We start from the raw sequence: 17,419 nt of genomic DNA, 5'->3' as shown, positions 1-17,419 counted from the left end.
AATTAGTTGGAAAAAGATGTTCATAAATGATGGTAAAACCTTTTTTCTACGACACATCTGGACTTCTGGCCAATTGTTTTACTTTCTCCTCCTCTGTTAATCATTCTTTGAACTTTCTGACTCTGACTGAAACAATATGTTTATGATCCTAGACAACCATGGGTGACGACAAAGATAATAAACACAAACTGAGGGCAGATGTTCCAGGAAAACGACGTAGAACGAAACACACCGGCCCATGCGTAATCGGGGCTGTGATAGTCATCAAAGGAATAATACGATTAACTTAACACTAAGCAGCAAAATCCCCTCTATAACATGCAGACGTAGACCCGGACCGGTCCATCACAGGTCCATCAGAACCAACACTTAAATTCTTTGTTAAAATGACAAAACAATCAAACATCCCTAAATATTGCCGGAAGCCATAAAATCATAACGTGCATATAAACTCGAGTTTTCACTCCACCTGTCAAACACCTCAAAAATTGCTTATTTTTTATGATTTTAACATCAATTTAAAAAAAAAGTCTCCACAATGGGTTAATAGAAAAAGGGTTTGGGAGTTTTTTGTAACTGGTGGTAAAAGGAGGACAGACCTTAGGAAGTCAGAGCCTTTGTAATGAGCAGTAGCAGTTCACCTTGCTGGTGTCAGTACTGGTGTCAACTGGTGTTAACTGAGTTCAATGGAAACAATGAAGGAACGACATCTGTCTATCAAAGGTCTGACAGAGCGGAAACCATGTCATGAGCCTGACGATTGATTAAAAAAAATCAATGCTGAAAGCAAAAATCAAGGCAGGAAAGTGTGTTGGTTAAGCAGAAATCATTCCTCTCAAAAATTAAACTGCTGGTGATTTACATCACTTTAATGACTCTCAAAAAGGAAAATCAGTTTATGTGATGAAAAAAGCCTTTGAACTGCCTGGCCTCCCCAACCACTGATATCAGTGCATCATCTGTGCTAGGGCTGGGCGATTTTGGACAAAAATAAAATCCAGATTTTTTTCTCTGAAAAAACCTACAAAAGACAATGGAATAAATTGTTTCAAATATTTTATATTTATTTTTAAAGAAAAATAGCAAACACATTTCCCTATTGGGAATGAAGTGCAATTGAAAGATACTGTAAATCCTCCTTGAGTTTAGTAAAGTGACAACATTTACATTTACATTTACATTTCAGTAATGCGGTCGATGTACTGGACCGTCGTGGTGAAGAAGGAGCTGAGTCGAAAGGCGAAGCTCTCGATTTACCGGTCAATCTACGCCCCTACCCTCACCTATGGTCATGAACTTTGGGTAGTGACCGAAAGGACAAGATCGCGGATACAAGTGGCCGAGATGAGTTTCCTCCGCAGGGTGGCTGGACGCTCCCTTAGAGATAGGGTGAGGAGTTCTGTCACCCGGGAGGAGCTCGGAGTCGAGCCGCTGCTCCTTCACATTGAGAGGAGTCAGCTGAGGTGGCTTGGGCATCTGTATCGGATCCTCCTGGACGCCTCCCTAGGGAGGTGTTCCAGGCATGTCCCACCGGGAGGAGACCCCGGGGAAGACCCAGGACACGCTGGAGAGACTATGTTTCTCGGCTGGCCTGGGAACGCCTCGGACTCCCCCCGGAGGAGCTGGAGGAAGTGTCTGGGGTGAGGGAAGTCTGGGCATCCCTGCTGAGGCTGCTGCCTCCGCAACCCGGTAACGGATGAAGCGGGAGAAGATGAGTGAGTGATGAGTGACAACATTTACAATTTTCTTGACCAAACAAAGATGACTAGACGAGCTCTGTCTGTAATGCAGCCAGCTGCAAAAAAGGAAAATCAATTTTCCGATTTTCCTTTTTTTAACATTGTCTTGATTAATAAATCCGATTTAGATTTAAAATCGATTAATCGCACAGCCCTAATCTGTACCTGCTTCAATCTGATCTGGGGGACTGCTGGAGTCCATCCCAGAAGGTACAGTACTTCCTGGATAGATCACCAGCCCCTCCAAGGGCCCACAGGGAGAAACAATGGCACTCTTTCACTCACCTCTAGTGTCAATTTAGAACCACCCATTAGCCTGACAAGCTTAAAACGTTGGGACTGCAGCAGGAAGCTGGAGTACCCAAAGGAGTCATGCATATTCATCACTGAAAGACCCAATCATTTGAAGCAGGACTTGTTCTAGCTGGGAGACAACGGTGCTAACATCCAGTGAAGTACAGTGATGCCAGCATCATTTTGTGGGAATGCCTTTCAACAAGACGATGACACAGCAATGTTAACAGAATGACTGGGAAAGTCCAAGTGTGACACGGTGTGACTGGGATTTGAATGTTGGTCCTGGAGAGACCTGAAAGTGCCTGTAAACCATTGTTCTCCATCCACGAAGGGTAGACCATGGCTGCACGATGAATACCAAGAAGACTTCGGACTTTAAGTCCTGTAAAAGTTGTTTCATCAAGGTATTAAGTAAATGGACTGAACTGATTTCCAAAACGTAACAAAAAATATGCAAAACAAATGTTGTAGACTGAATGTAGACTGAAGAGAAAAACTATTTGAATCATATATTTTAACATAAAATCCAACAAAACAGTGGAAAACTTGAGTGGGTCTGATATCCACCTCAAAAATTGGTTCGTAAGAACAAAACCAAAGACGGAGAAGGAGATGAAACCTGCACCAGGTTATGAAACAGACTTATTTTCTTGGTTTTGACTTAATCTTTCAGCAAATGAAACAATAATCCAATACAAGCGCTATAAACACATCCCAATTAAAGAAACCAGAGTGTTTTTCAGTCTATGCATAAACCTGTGTTAAGTAGCTATAATAATATAATGCTAGGTTGCCATGTCCCCTGCCCTGTGGTTTTTCCCCGGGTCGAGCGTGGGTGTGCGGCTTGTGGTTGTGGCCACGTCTGTCTGAAAACAACACGCTTGTTAAGTGGGATTAGGAAAAAAAATGGGTTTATACTCATGTTTGCACCATCCAATGACCAAACACGCACACACACACGGCAAAAAACAGCTACAACCCACATAAGTTGGCACTGCAGTGACCTGACACTTAACCGGAAACTGCCGACAGATGTATGTGGAAATAAAATGCCCGTCTAAACAGACCGAAACGAGGAGGCGAGGCATTATGCTGCTAGAAATAACCAAAGTCACCAAAATAGCCCAAACATCCACGCCGCCGTAATTATTCAATGTGTGAATTTTACAATTTAAAAGGACACAAATTTAGTCTCTGCTACTTTTTGGGGGGACCTTGTGAAACAAATGGGTATATAAAAGTCAAATGTCAAACCCGTAAGCGCCGAGCTTGTCATGGAATGTGCCGCGCTGAGTCACATGTCGACCAGAACCGTCGCACGAGGGGGTAAAAAAAGAGCTTTAAAGACCTCAAAGAGCTCGGTTCAGAAAAAGAACTGGGGATAACACAGTTCATCACCGGAGTTCAAAAAGAGGGGAGTGCGTCACGCACCGAGAAGTATTAACACAGAAAGACACTCCTGAATTTTTTACGAACACAAACAACCAACTTCTGGTAAGACACAAAACAAGCAAAACGGTTGAGAAATCTGATGTTTTCCATTTTCTGAGCAAATGTTTTCTTACGGATCTGAAATAAACTGCACCGGAGTGATGTAAATATACAGTTGTCTGCAAAAAGATGAGTCACAATATACTGTAAAGCAAACATGTGACCTGAACAAATGTATGAATGTATAACGTCACCGTGAGTTTACTTTATCAATGTTGAGTTGCAGCTTCGTGCTGTCGTCACGTTGTCCTTACATGGTACATAATCCAACATAAACTTTCGGTTTGTTTTACAAACATTTCTTCCAGTTAAATCATAAACCCTGAGGGTTCAGATGAGAACGAGAGAGGATACTGATGCAGATAGTGAGTTCAGACTTGATACATGTGGAAGTGAAGCAAACCTCTTCATGATCTGGATTTCCAGACACCATCGTTCTTTGTTCCTGTCACTCAGCTCCTGGCGGCACTGCTTTATAGCAATCTGCTCCTCCGTGTCCTGAAAGCACACAGACACAGATTTTGATCATTTCAGGGGATTCACTTACACACTTACAATAACCCTTAAATCTTAATGGTGCAGCTGCTAGTGTTGGGTGAAAAGAAAGGCCTGCTCATTCCTTGTTACAACCAAAAACGTAATAACGGCCAATAATGTAATAATTTTGGCCAATTCAAATGTAATAAAGCCAATAGTGTAATAATGTGCCAATAATGTAATAAAAAAAAAGTTTTATTACATTATTGGCACATTATTACACTATTGGCTTTATTACATTTGAAATGGCCAAAATTATTACGTTATTGGCAGTTATTACGTTATTGGCCGTTATTACGTTTTTGGTTGTAACATTCCTCAAGCAAGAAGGAGGCTTGAGCTCAGTGCAACCCTCCCGGGGTTGGCAGAGGGAGCAATGCTCAGGATCCACTTAGGTAGGAGCACTGGGTGATAAAATGGGGAAAAATCAGGGGATTCAAAAAAAAAAAAAAAAAGTGATTGGAGTGGGTATAAAAATTAGACGGGTGGCATGTGGAAAAACGTGTCATTTTTATGTGAATAAAATACATTCATGAGACAATATTTCAGTTCTAAAACTGTTCTACAAACAACAACACATCAATATTACACCATGTAATTTTTTATTACATAAATACTGAGTGAAAATGCAGAAAAAGTGTGAAAAACTAAGTACGGGCTATGATTTGATACTTTTTAAAATTGCTTTTAGCAGCTTTAATGTGATGTCATATTATGTGCATGTTATTTTCATTGTAAGGAAGAATTCTGACTCATTATTCATGACAATGTTGCTTTAGTGCGTGAAGCTTTAAGTGTACTCCTCTTGAGGAGATGCCACAGCGTTTAAATTGAGCTGATGTTTGGATTTTGACTTGGCCATTGCAGCCTTGATCCTTTACTATTTCAGCCATTCTGTTGTAGATTATCTGGTGTGCGTGAGAACATTACCTTGTTGCATGACCCAATATCACCTAAGCTGTAGCCATCAGACAGCTGTCTAGACAACGTTGGTTTAAAGACAAGTTCACGGTTGAGTAGCTGCAAGACGCCCAGGTTCTGCGGCGGCCAAACCAGCTCATGTCATCCCAACAAACAAGCTGGATAAATGATACGAGTTGTTTGTTTTGATGTGCTGCTCACAAATGTTGGCAATGCATCTCCACTTTAGTCATCTGCACGTAAGGTCTTCTGTTTTTTTTAGACGCAGCTTTGCAAACCTGAGAAATGCTTCCACGTTGCTTTTAAGGAAAACAGACTTTCTAGTGAGAGCTCTTCTACCATGCACTGGTTCTAACTGAGCCGCTATGTTGATATTCAACAAGTTCAGTGAGCTCTGCAGAGTCTGAGTACTTGGTCCTCTTGGATTTTTTGCTCTTTTTTGAGAATTGACAGCTCTGATCACACATTTTTACTTAATATCTATCAAAAAGTTAGTTTAGAGCACCTTGAAATAAAGATACTGTATTTAAATTGGGGGGAATTAATGGTTTTGAGTATAAATTCCCTCAATATAGATTTTTAAAGGACATAAAAGAATCAGTACTTTCTAGAAAATAAAACTAATTTTGAATTATAATTTAAAGTTCTAAGTATTTGTCCATTTTATTACCTATTGGTCATCAAGGAAAAGGAACTACCTGCTTCCCATCACCAAATAAAAAGATCCAAAAATAACCCTCCTGCTGTGAGTTATACAAGTAGACAGGAAATGTTCTAGATAGGAAGTTTATTCATCCCGGTAGCAGCGATGCCAGCAGAGCCCTCCTCAGTACTCTTGATCCCCTACTGAAGCCCCCTTATTGTAATTACACTGATATATAACAAATCCATCTGCACTGATTACTTTACACAACTGTTAATTCTAAGTAACTAAGTAAATAGAGCTTTTTTATTCAGGAATTTGAGTGCCGTGATGGACTGGCGACCTGTCCAGGATATACCCCACCTCTGGGAAAGCTGGGACATATTCCAGCTTCCCTTGGATCTTAAACAGGAAGAAGTGGCCGTGGAAACTGGAGGAATGGATTGATGTACAGCATTTTAATATTCAATACAAAATTTCACACCATAAAGGAGTGTTTGGTACCATATTGGTATTATACATGCCGAAAAAGACTACAATATATGAGAGATATTATTAGCAGAAATAGCTACTGCAGAGGCAGTGAATATATTTATTAATTTATCTATCTATTATTTATATCTGCTCAGTTCACCCTGGACGGGTCCAGCAAGACAACACACTCACTCTCACCTATATGGTTGATTATTGACCTAAGTGATGCTTTTGTAGACTGTAGGACGAGGCCAGAGCACCTGGAGAAAACCCACAAAAGTGTGGGAAGAGCATGCAAACTCCACACATACAGGACTGTCTTAGAAAATTAGAATTTAGTGATAAAGTTCTTTATTTTCTGTAATGCAATTAAAAAATCAAAAATGTCATACATTGTGGATTCATTACAAATCAACTGAAATATTGCAAGCCTTTTATTATTTTAATATTGCTGATCATGGTTTACAGTTTAAGATTAAGATTACCAGAATATTCAATTTTTTTGAGATAGGATATTTGAGTTTTCTTAACCTGTAAGCCATGGTCAGCAATATTAAAATAATAAAAGGCTTGCAATATTTCAGTTGATTTGTCCATTTGTCCACAATCCAGAATGTATGACATTTTTGCATTACAGAAAATAAAGGACTTTATCACAATATTCTAATTTTCTGAGACAGTCCTGTATGTGGTTTTGAACCAGGAACCTTCTTGCTGCAGTGCTCACCTCTGTGCCACCGTGCTGCCCTATATTTATCTATAAAAAATACTTTATATTGAAGCTTCTGTGGAACAGATCAAACTCTTGATCCAACATGTATTACATCCTGGTTAGGGTGATTCTTGGGGAAAGCCAACTAATTTTGCCTTTAAAATAAAGATGAGTAATATAACTGTAGTTCCGTTGTGAGGAAAGGATGAGAAAGGTCCAGGAAGAGGGAGTGTTTGCATTCCCATACTGTCCTGTTTCTCAGAGCAACGCTACAATACTGTCATCCTGTGACTTAGCGTGATATCACTGTAATATAATACACGTGTGGTGATGTTTGTTGCTGAAAGAAGACTGTTTCCTGGACTGATGTCATTCTACCCTCTGAAACAATGCAGGTGAAAACCCCAAATGATTTTGTTAAACAGATCGGTTTTTGGCTGAGAAGCTGAAATTCAGTCTCTGAATCATAATTAGTCACACACGCACACACATACATACATAGTGGAGTAGTGTTAACGTTCATTTATTTCAACTCAGTGCAACAAAGACTGAAGTAAGATTTGAGATATTTTATCCTGCAGTTTTAAAGAACTTCATAACAGGTTATTTTGACATCTAAATTCAATACAATTTCATTGGATATTCAATTTAATTCTTTTAAATTCACAACGAAAAGCATTATGCATAATGGAGAGATGTCAGAAGGACATCTCCTTCTCTTCCATCCAAATGCAAATGCTCATTTTAATGATCTCCTATTCAAACTTCCTCTTTCTAGAGAAATCTCTGGTCATTACTGTTACTTTCGCACCCTGTAACAATCACATGTGAGATAATTCTATAAAAGGGCAAGTGAAAGCATCCTACTAGGTTACGGCGTGTCCAAACATATGGATTATTTACCTTATTTTGCCACCTTGTGACGTTCCCAAAGCCTCCGGTGCCGAGCCGCTCCTTGAGCTCCCAGAGGCCGCAGCTCTGCGGCTGCTGCAGCGGGACCCGGTTCATGTCCTCACCTACACCCGTACAACAACAACCAGCATACACCGACAGGTTAGTGGCTCTGCAACGCTCAGGACCATGACATCTAAGGCCAGGGCATTACAACAGAAAAGAAGCTAATGCAAGCTTTTGACTGGTCATGTATACTGAAAAAAAGGATCTTAGTTTCTATATTTGTTCTAGTATGAGAACAATTATTCGGCGATTGGTGATGGTGCTGGAGACATAACGTAGGCTAAGAAGACAATGCTTAGTGAAAAAAAGAATATAGGGCTAATGAGCAAATACCTAACATTTTAACGTGATTGCTAGTCAGAGAATTCAAAAGTTTTGAATAGTTAAAAAACAACCAGTAAAAACTGCATATTAATAACAAGAAAATTGTCTGCAAAATATCTACAAAATGTGTTTAATTTTCAGACTTTCTTCATTAAACAGGTTAGACCAAAATATGCTTAATAAATAAATGCACATGTACATTTGCTTTCACTTCCATTTGTTGTCAATATACATTTTGTTTATTTGGTACCAGGGCAATTAAGAGATACTTGTTCCTCTTTCAGCTTTTCCCTTTAGGTATTGTCATAATGGATAACCCGTTTTCATCTTAATCTGTCTTCTGCCTTTTTTCCCGTGTCACAGCAATAAACGGAGAAGACGTACTGCACCCCCATCCCTATCCAGAGATGTCCTTTTTACTGTTTCTATTTGTTTCATGCCTGGAAGCTCCATCTTCAGCATCCGCATCCCCTATCCCTTATATGCTGCCTCCAAGACATCTGACGTGCCGTGTTTTTCATCCTACCTATCCTTGTCACTCCTACAGGTGCACGTATTGAAACTGCGGCACCTCCTTTTGCTCTACTCCCTGCATCAGGACCGTTTCGCCTGCTTCCCTGTCATTTACACACATGTGTTCAGTCGTGCTGGGACTGGTTTTCCTCCACCTGGTCCCAACCCTCACTGCTAAGACACTTTCTGATTTGAGTCTCGGCTGGGGTATTTCTGTGTGCATGTTATCCCTGTGTATTGGTGGGGAAAAAAGTCGATATTGCAATATATTGTTGCGCTCTCTATCGCAATAAATAATCGATAAACTGAAGGCAAATATCGATATTTTATTACAACACACATAATGGATTTACGAGGTTGTCACCGCACTATTGTTCATGCACTTCAATTTGTCCAGATGTTCAGTGTTTACTTGTACAAGACTAGCAGGTAATGAGGTGCTATGTAAAATTAAGTTGCTTACTGACTTTTCAGTATTAGAAACAAAGCAGTGCACTGTCTTGGTTTATATAAAACATGTTAATGTTCATGCACTTCAATTTTCCACCTCTACAGTGTTTACATTTACAAGCCTAGGAGGCAGTGAGGCAAATATACAAATGCACTTTCTTTGTACATAGTATGAAGTTTTGGCAATGAATAAATGCATAAATACAGACATTTTCCTTTTTATGGGTATTTTTTCTTTTTCAGTCACATATATTGTGAGATATCGTTGATGAAATTTCTTACAATATATCGAATATCGTAGATATGGTGTATCGTGATATTATCGTTATCGCGGCCGCATATCACCACAGTATTGAATCGTGAGTTACCTGTATCGTCCCACCCCTATCCCTCAGCTTGCATATGTTATCTCCAGGTACTTAGCAGGTATATATATATATATATATATATATATATATATATATATATATATATATATATATATATATATATATATATATATATATATATATATATATATATATATATACATATATATATATATATATATATATATATATATATATATATATATATATATATATAATGCACGTCTGATGTCTGGACTTTCTTCTGTATTTCTCCCAAAAAGAAATTCATAGTTACTGTGAATCGTGCTCTTAGTATTTTGTATATATATATATATATATATACATATATATATATATATATATATATATATATATATATATATATATATATATATATATATATATACATACATATATATATATATATATATATATATATATATATATATATATATATATATATATATATATATATATATATATATATATATACAGTATCTGTCTCCAACAGACCTCCCTCGATAGGGAGAAGTGGTTATAGATTATGGATAGATACTATGTCATATGGTAATAAAATGTTATAAGATAATGTTAGATGAAGAAAACATGAACTATCTTGGGATCATACAGTCTGTAAAATAAATAACAGTAATACTCACTACATTATTATTATTACCTCTTTAGGGCATTTATTTCCATATCAACATTTTCAGATTTAGGGATAAAAACAGCAGTCTTTCATTTCAGCATCATTATAATAATAGCAGAATTTCAAATGCATTACAGATAAAGGCATGTCAAAAACACAGCATTAGTAGTAACTCATGTTTCTGCATGTAGTAAAAGTTGCAGTTTTAACGAGGCCTTTCACTTTTGTAATGCACGTCTTCCGCTTAAACTTTACAACTTTCTGCTCACGACTGAAACATGCATTCAGAGGACCCAGACACACACTAACACACCTATTTCTTCATATTCCCTGTAATAACAAGCTATTACACTGAATGTTGGTAGTTTGTTTTCGAGCAGACACGTTTCCTCTGAAAACATGTGAAGTCCTACCTTTGACTTCGTGACCAGGCGTCTCTTTCGCTCACACCTCACTTTCTTTAAACAATACGCGTGTTTGGGCTCTTCGGCCCGGATCGGGGTTTTTGAAAGTTATTGTTATACTTTCTACGACATAACAAGTAACAAATCTGCACAGCTTGTACTTCCTGATCCTCGTGTTTCCTGTAAACCGGAGCGGACTTGAACCCGCCCACTCCTAGCAGAGCTCATGGATCACATCCATCACTAAAATCACTGATTTACTTCATTCTTTTCTTTTATAGGGTTTGTTTTTGTTTGCTTGGCTTGGGTTTTCTGTGTCCCTTGCTTTATGACATCTGTTTTACGTTTTATGTTTAGTTGTGGTTTAAAGAGGTTTGTTTTGTTAATTTTCTTGTTTTGTTTTGTTTTTTCTATATTATTTTACCCTTATAAAGACCCTTGCTTTACTTCCTGTCTTATTTTGAAAGTGTTATTACTTGTGTTTTTGTTTCGGTTTGACTTTCCCTATTTGTCTCTGCCTAGGGAAATTGCAGATGTTTACAGTGAAACATCCTGTTTCAGATGTTGTTTCTGTGGAATAAACAACTGAAATAAACTATAAATATGGGTCAGCATGAAGTGCTCATTGCTTCAGTGAGATAGGTATCATGACGAGGACTAATGACAGAAAGAACAAAGGATAATGGACAGCCAAATTACCTGAGAGCACTGGAAATCAAGTATTTACCTCACATAAAAAATAAAGCTTTGTATAAATTCACCTGACGTGGTACAAAATAATTCCTCTCCAGCCTGTCCTGGATGTGAAATCAAACAATGGGGACCAAAACGTTTTTTTGTTTGTTTGCTTTTTTCTTTTTAAACAAGTCTGTACATATATAAATAAATTTACATATAATACATTTATTTCTGCTCTAATATTGGATATTTTAACATGGGAGTCAATGAAGACTGACTCGCTTTTGCGGACAGCCCCTAGTGGCCTGTCGAGGAACTGCAGTGAATCTTACTTCCGCGTGAGCCTCATGGTTGGTGTTGGTTCTGTACATTTATCAAATGGCCAATAGCCCCAAAAATAAAAAAGATGCAATTTAAGATTTTGAACAACGTATACCAAGCTGCTGAATTTCTGCGCAAAAGATTCAACTTTGTTGTAGAACCCTGTTGGTTTTGCCTAGAAGAGCCGGAAACTGTTGAGCATTTGTTCTACTCTTGCCCAATCTCATTAAAATTCTGTTAGGAACCTACAGCTGGTTAAACACTGCGATTGACAACACATCTTTTGACTCCAACCAAATCTTAATTTATATGGATAATCTTCCAAGAAATATATCAAACATGGTCAACATAATTATTTTACTAGGTAAATATCACATACATAAATGCAAATGGAATAACAGCAAACCCTCCATTGTACATCTGAAAAATGAATGTAAACTGTACTTTGCGTCTCTTAAACTGATGTGTGAAAAAAACGATATTGCCAAAAGCTTATATGAAACGATGTCTATGTTTCTTAATTTTTATTAATACACTTCCCATAGCTTGTCAGTAAATGTATCTTTCTTTTTTTTTTTTTTTTGCTCTCAACCCCCCCAAATGTGGAATATCTGTAGATAATTGATTGTTTTGTTTCATGTGCCTTTTATTGTATACCCTACAGAATTTTGTTCAATAAAGTTTGGGAAAAAAATGGACTTATTTTCATAAAGTGCCTTTGTACAAAGAAAAAAAAATGGTTGGTGTTGGTTGGCCTCAGTTACCCAAGTTAGCTTTTGGTGGAAAGTTGTATCCCAGGTGTGCAACGTATCCCAGAATGCATTTTGCATTAACAATCAGAGGAAATAACAGAGGAGAAAAGAGTAAAAGGAACATTATACCTTCATTGTTGTGCAACAAAATGCACTTCTAAGATTTTTTTTTAATGCAAGAATGTTAGATTAAATTGTAGAAGATCTTGAATGCATGTTATCCTGCAAGCTGAACTGTCACGCCATCACAAGGACACTGCTTTTCCATCCATCCATCCAACCATCCATTCATTTTCTATACCCGTTTTATCCTCTGCAGGGTCACAGGGGTCTGCTGGAATCTATCCCAGCTCATTACAGGCGAGAGGCAGGGGTAAACCCTTGACAGGTTGCCAGCCTATCGCAGGGCCACATCCACAGACAAACAACCATGCACGCTCACATTCACACCTAGTGCTTTTCCAAAAGCAGAAAAAGCGAACAGCATCCTCGCATCCCCTATAGTATGTTTTCCTTCAAAGATCCAAAGTAAGCAAGCATGAAGTAGAAGGTTGTAAGTCCAGAATTTGCACACTTGGATTTATGACACTTCTAGAGGAATGTGTGCATATAAACTGCTGTGAAAGAGCAAAAGTTGCATTTGTATGAGTTTATAGCTACAATGTAAGAAATATAGCTTTGAATTAAGTAAATGAAGTGAATTATTTATATTTAAATAAATAAACAAACACATATCTGCCAAACCAATCAGATTCTTTTTCCTGTGTAAACTAGTACTAAATATATCTTTAATTGTGCATTGACACATTTTGTTGATTTCCTGAACGATATTTAAAGTGTCTCTACAAACTGCTCATTGTGACTCATGCGATATAAATAAAGGTATTAAAACAGATTTCCTGAAAATGTTCCCTCAACTTGATCTCAAATTTTATTTCAGTCCACTAGAGTTTTGTAAAAGATTATTCCTTAGTTCTTAATGTCCTGATTTAAGCAGATATAAGAGGAATCCAGTAAATTGCTTGAGAGATAAGGGGAGTATGATGGTTTAGAGGTGAGGCATCCTCTTACAGGTTGTAAAAGGCTGCTCATCAGGCAAAAACTCACAGAATGTTATATGTTTTACTTGGCCAAGCAATGCAACTGCATAGTGGACAGAACAATCTGGTAATAAAAGGGAGGAAGACCAGAGTAGATGAACTGTCCTCTGAGCTGATGAGAGGATAGCCCCTTTCACACAGCCAGTTCGAGGCGGGAACGTTGCGCCTTTAAGCCGCCTCGCTGTTCTGTGTGAAAGTCACGGAGGCGGAATGGGGGGGCCAAGTGGCCCCACCAATAAGCCGGCAGCGGAGGTAGTCACAGAGCCGTCACAGAGACGAAACGGGGTCTGTGTGAATGACACAGCCGGCATGCCGGCATGCCACTAGACGCTGACGCTGTCGTCACGCCTCTGATTGCGGAACGCCGGCATGCTGTGTGAATTTACAGACGGGAGCGGCGTTATGCCGGCGTTGTATGGTTCTGTGTGAACCAACAAAGGCGGCGTATTGGCAGGACTTCTTTACACCAATATTGCGGAATCTCTGTGTGAAAGGGGCTACTGACTTATAGCTGTCCAGGAACTGCCAGAGGAAAGCGATGAGCCAACGTGGGATTGAGCAAGGCCTAAAAAAAAAACACTCCCACTAGGGCTGTGCAATTAATCGATTTAAAATCTAAATTGGATTTATAGTCAAGACAATGAAAAAAAAGAAAAATCAAAAAATAGATTTTCCTCTTGCATCCAGGTTGTGCGCCTCTGGCTTTATTTTACAAAATGTGACTGTTTTTCCCTTTATTCATTCATCATTGTTCAAGATGATAGAAGAACCTTTCATTTTCAAGTGAAGTTTGGTGTTCTCACTTAATTAATACCAAGGGATTCATCTTTGTTTGGTCAGTGAGATTATAATTTTTGTCATTTTACAAAACCCAAGGAGGATTTACAGTACCTTTCAGTTGCACCTATTCCCAATAGGGACATGTGTTTGCTATTTTTCTTTAAAAATACAGATTAAAATGTTTGAAATATTTAATTCCATTGTCTTTTGTATTTTTTACCAATAAAACAAAAATGTAGTTTTCACAGAAGAAAAGCGGGATTTTCTTTTTGTCCAAAATCGCCCAGCCCTAACTCCCACACACATACACTGACGGCTGCCATGGGATCCTGACAGAAAAAAAGCACTTCATCACTAAAGAATTTTGTTTCTGCACCCTAACTCTAACCTGTGGAAGAGTATTAGGGCCACTGAAGGAGATAAAAAAATACAATTCTGAGAAAAAAGTCAGAATTCAGGCTTTATTTTTTTCTGAATTGTATTTTTTTTTTCTTCAGTGGTCCTAATACTCTTCCGCACCAACCAGTCAAGACCAAATGTCAAATATTTCCAGTCTTATTTCCTGGTCCTTGGGGCTCACTGCTGTGCATGTTTCCCTGCTCTAAAACACCTGGGACAAAATGGTGTGACATTAACAGACTGATGTTGGTCTGATCATTTGGATACCAATACCATGATTTAATAACACTGGATTTAATTTCCTTCTTGTTTCATATCTTTTTGGGCCAGATGTTGTTATTTTAAGATACTCCCACAAAAAAACTATTTTAATCTGTTTTTTTTTCTCTCCAGATGATTTGCCTAAAAAAAAAGTATATCAGAACTTTATACTGTTATCAAAGGCCTCACTCAACTTGCCAATAATAATAATAGCAGTAAAAAGCCTCATAAAACAGCATCAAATGTCTGATGTCACTTTGGATCAGGTATTAATGTCACTATGTTATGTTCTTTGATTATGCAAAGTTGCTGCTGAGCCACCAGATGTTGTGTTTGAAGATGCTGCACTTCAGGATTTCCGGTGTGATGCAGAGATCTTGTATGCTGCAATTCTGGAGCGGGGGTACTTAAACTGATAACTTTACTAGGTCAACATCTGATATTTTTTACGTGACGTAATCAGTGGGTGCGTCAGAATCAAGTTATCAGATACAAAACTGTTGGGAACAGTTAGGAAATGTTTATCCAAGCAGAAAGAAACGCTTTCTCCACATCATTTCCGAGGAGGAGCATGCTCAACGCAGACAGCCTCGGAAGCGTAAACAGAACTTGTAATGACAGACTGTTATTGTCTTATTTAGCTTCATTGTTTATGCATGTAAACCCAGATTGTGGAGATGATTCAGATGTTTCCCCTCAATTGCATTTTATTACACAAAATCTTATTGACCGTGACTTTCCTTTGTCTACGTATAGCCTTTGTTAATTTGGCCACCAGCTTCAGCTAAACATTATGTTGCTGTGTTGTTCAGAATAAGTGTCACCAGCAGACCCCCATCACCATAACTATATCTGAATGTTAGCAGAAATGTTTTCTTGTTACAACATTATTTGTTGCTGCCTTTGTTAACAGAAACTAGACAGTTTGAACCGAGAAAGAAGTGAAACAATAAACAGAAGTTCTGGTCTCTTCTATGAAAGCCTTTTATGGGTGCATTGATGTAACATTTAGTGACTTGATTCAATTCAATTCAATTCAATTTTATTTACTGTAGGCTATATAGCGTCTAATACAACAGATGTTGTCTCTAGACGCTTTCCAGAGATCCAGAACATGAACATAAACATAAACCCCAGAGCAATTATTACATAAACAGTGGCAAGGAAAAACTCCCCTTTAGGAGGGAAGAAACTTTGAGCAGGACCTGGATCATAAGGGGGGACCCTCCTGCCGAAGGCCAGACTGGGGGGTCGGGGACGTCAGCACACAGCAGTCATGTGGAAGCAGCAGCGGGATGACCAGAGGGGGGGGGCGCAGGCAGGCGGAAGCAGCAACGGGATGACCGGGGATGCGAGCCGGGACCGCAGGCCAGAACGCAGCTCCCAAGGCTCCGGCCTGCAAACATGCACAAAAGAGAAAGGGGGGCCGGCACAAGAAACTACAGGAGCGATGGACAAAAACGATAGCTATGAGATATTTATAATAAATAAAAATTGAAAAGGAGAAGAGAGGAAGGGAAAAGGAGAGGAGAAGAAGGGTGAGAGGCACCGCCCAGCGGATCATGTCGGTGCCCCCCTGCAGCATAAGCCTATAGCAGCATATCTACCGCAAAGCTATATTTGAGACTAACTATTATAGTTTTGTTCTATAGCAGCAACTATGACTACTGACTCTAACACACTAGAGTTTACACTACCTAGAGATTTACCAACCCCAGCTAGAGGTTTACTAAACACTAACTATAGGCTTTACTAAACAGAAAGGTTTTAAGTTTAGTTTTAAAGGTGGAGGTGGTGTCAGCCTCCTTAACCAATCTGTTGATTGTGGATTTGGAGACTGAACTCAAGGAATTGTAAAATAACTTACCTATGTCAACAACATATGTTAAATATTGAGTTTCTGTGTACACCCAACGTATTACATATGCTCAAGCATTTACTTTATGTTCATGATTTATTAGGAAAAAGCAAATACATTTCAAACTCTCTCACAGGACCTCAACCCAATGAAAAGCACTTTGAGGTAAAATTCATTGCTTTTAAAGAAATTGCTGTTAATTTGTGTTTTTTTGTGCTTCACTAAGCAAAAACTGAGAGTAGTAAACTGTACAAAAATTGGACTGACGCCGTTGAGTATTAGATCCCCAAATGCTGTTCTCTAATTGAGCTAATGTGGTTTTCACAGCCAGCAAAAAACAATGAGCATGAATTATCCCAGTTAATTAAAACCACAATGCTTCTCGAGGATGCATGACGGATTTCCTGAGGAAGGGATGGGTTAAATGAAGGGGGCTGTGGTCGTAATAAATGAGTGCTGGTGCCAGTTGTATGAGCACACAATTGCAGTGTCACCCACAGCCGGTCACAGCCTGGTGGATTTCCTATCGTCCTATAGCAACACCTTTCACAATAAATACTCTGGTAGTGATTTGTTTGACCACAAACTGAATAAAGATGAAAATTTTTGACTTCTTGGAAAATTCTTGGAATCCCTGTATGTATGTATGTGTGTGTGTGTGTGTGTGTGTGTGTGTGTGTGTGTGTGTGCAATATACTACTTTTGGAATAAAACCTTTTTTTTTTTTTACCATTTCTTATTATGTGAATGTAAATAAAAAGAGCAATTAAAAGGATGGGTGTTTCTGAAATGTAAAATTCTGAAGATTA

At 38.5% G+C, this 17,419-nt stretch overlaps 1 protein-coding gene across 1 annotated transcript in view; it reads right to left on the bottom strand.

The window, feature by feature from the left end:
• Positions 1–10,655, bottom strand: part of ikbkb (inhibitor of nuclear factor kappa B kinase subunit beta) — a 29,179-nt gene extending 18,524 nt beyond the window's left edge. Inside the window, exons 1-3 of the mRNA XM_061729510.1 lie at positions 10,471–10,655; positions 7,718–7,830; positions 3,931–4,025 (exon numbers count right to left, since the gene is read on the bottom strand). Coding sequence (XP_061585494.1) covers positions 3,931–4,025; positions 7,718–7,822 — 200 coding nt within the window. The 5' untranslated portion in view covers positions 7,823–7,830; positions 10,471–10,655. The remainder of the gene's footprint in view (positions 1–3,930; positions 4,026–7,717; positions 7,831–10,470) is intronic.
• Positions 10,656–17,419: the final 6,764 nt, after the last annotated feature.

This window comes from Cololabis saira, chromosome 9, assembly GCF_033807715.1.
Source record: "Cololabis saira isolate AMF1-May2022 chromosome 9, fColSai1.1, whole genome shotgun sequence".
NCBI lineage: Eukaryota > Metazoa > Chordata > Actinopteri > Beloniformes > Belonidae > Cololabis > Cololabis saira.
The sequence above is the reverse complement of the archived record's forward strand: the minus strand, read 5'-3'. Positions and strand labels throughout refer to the sequence as shown.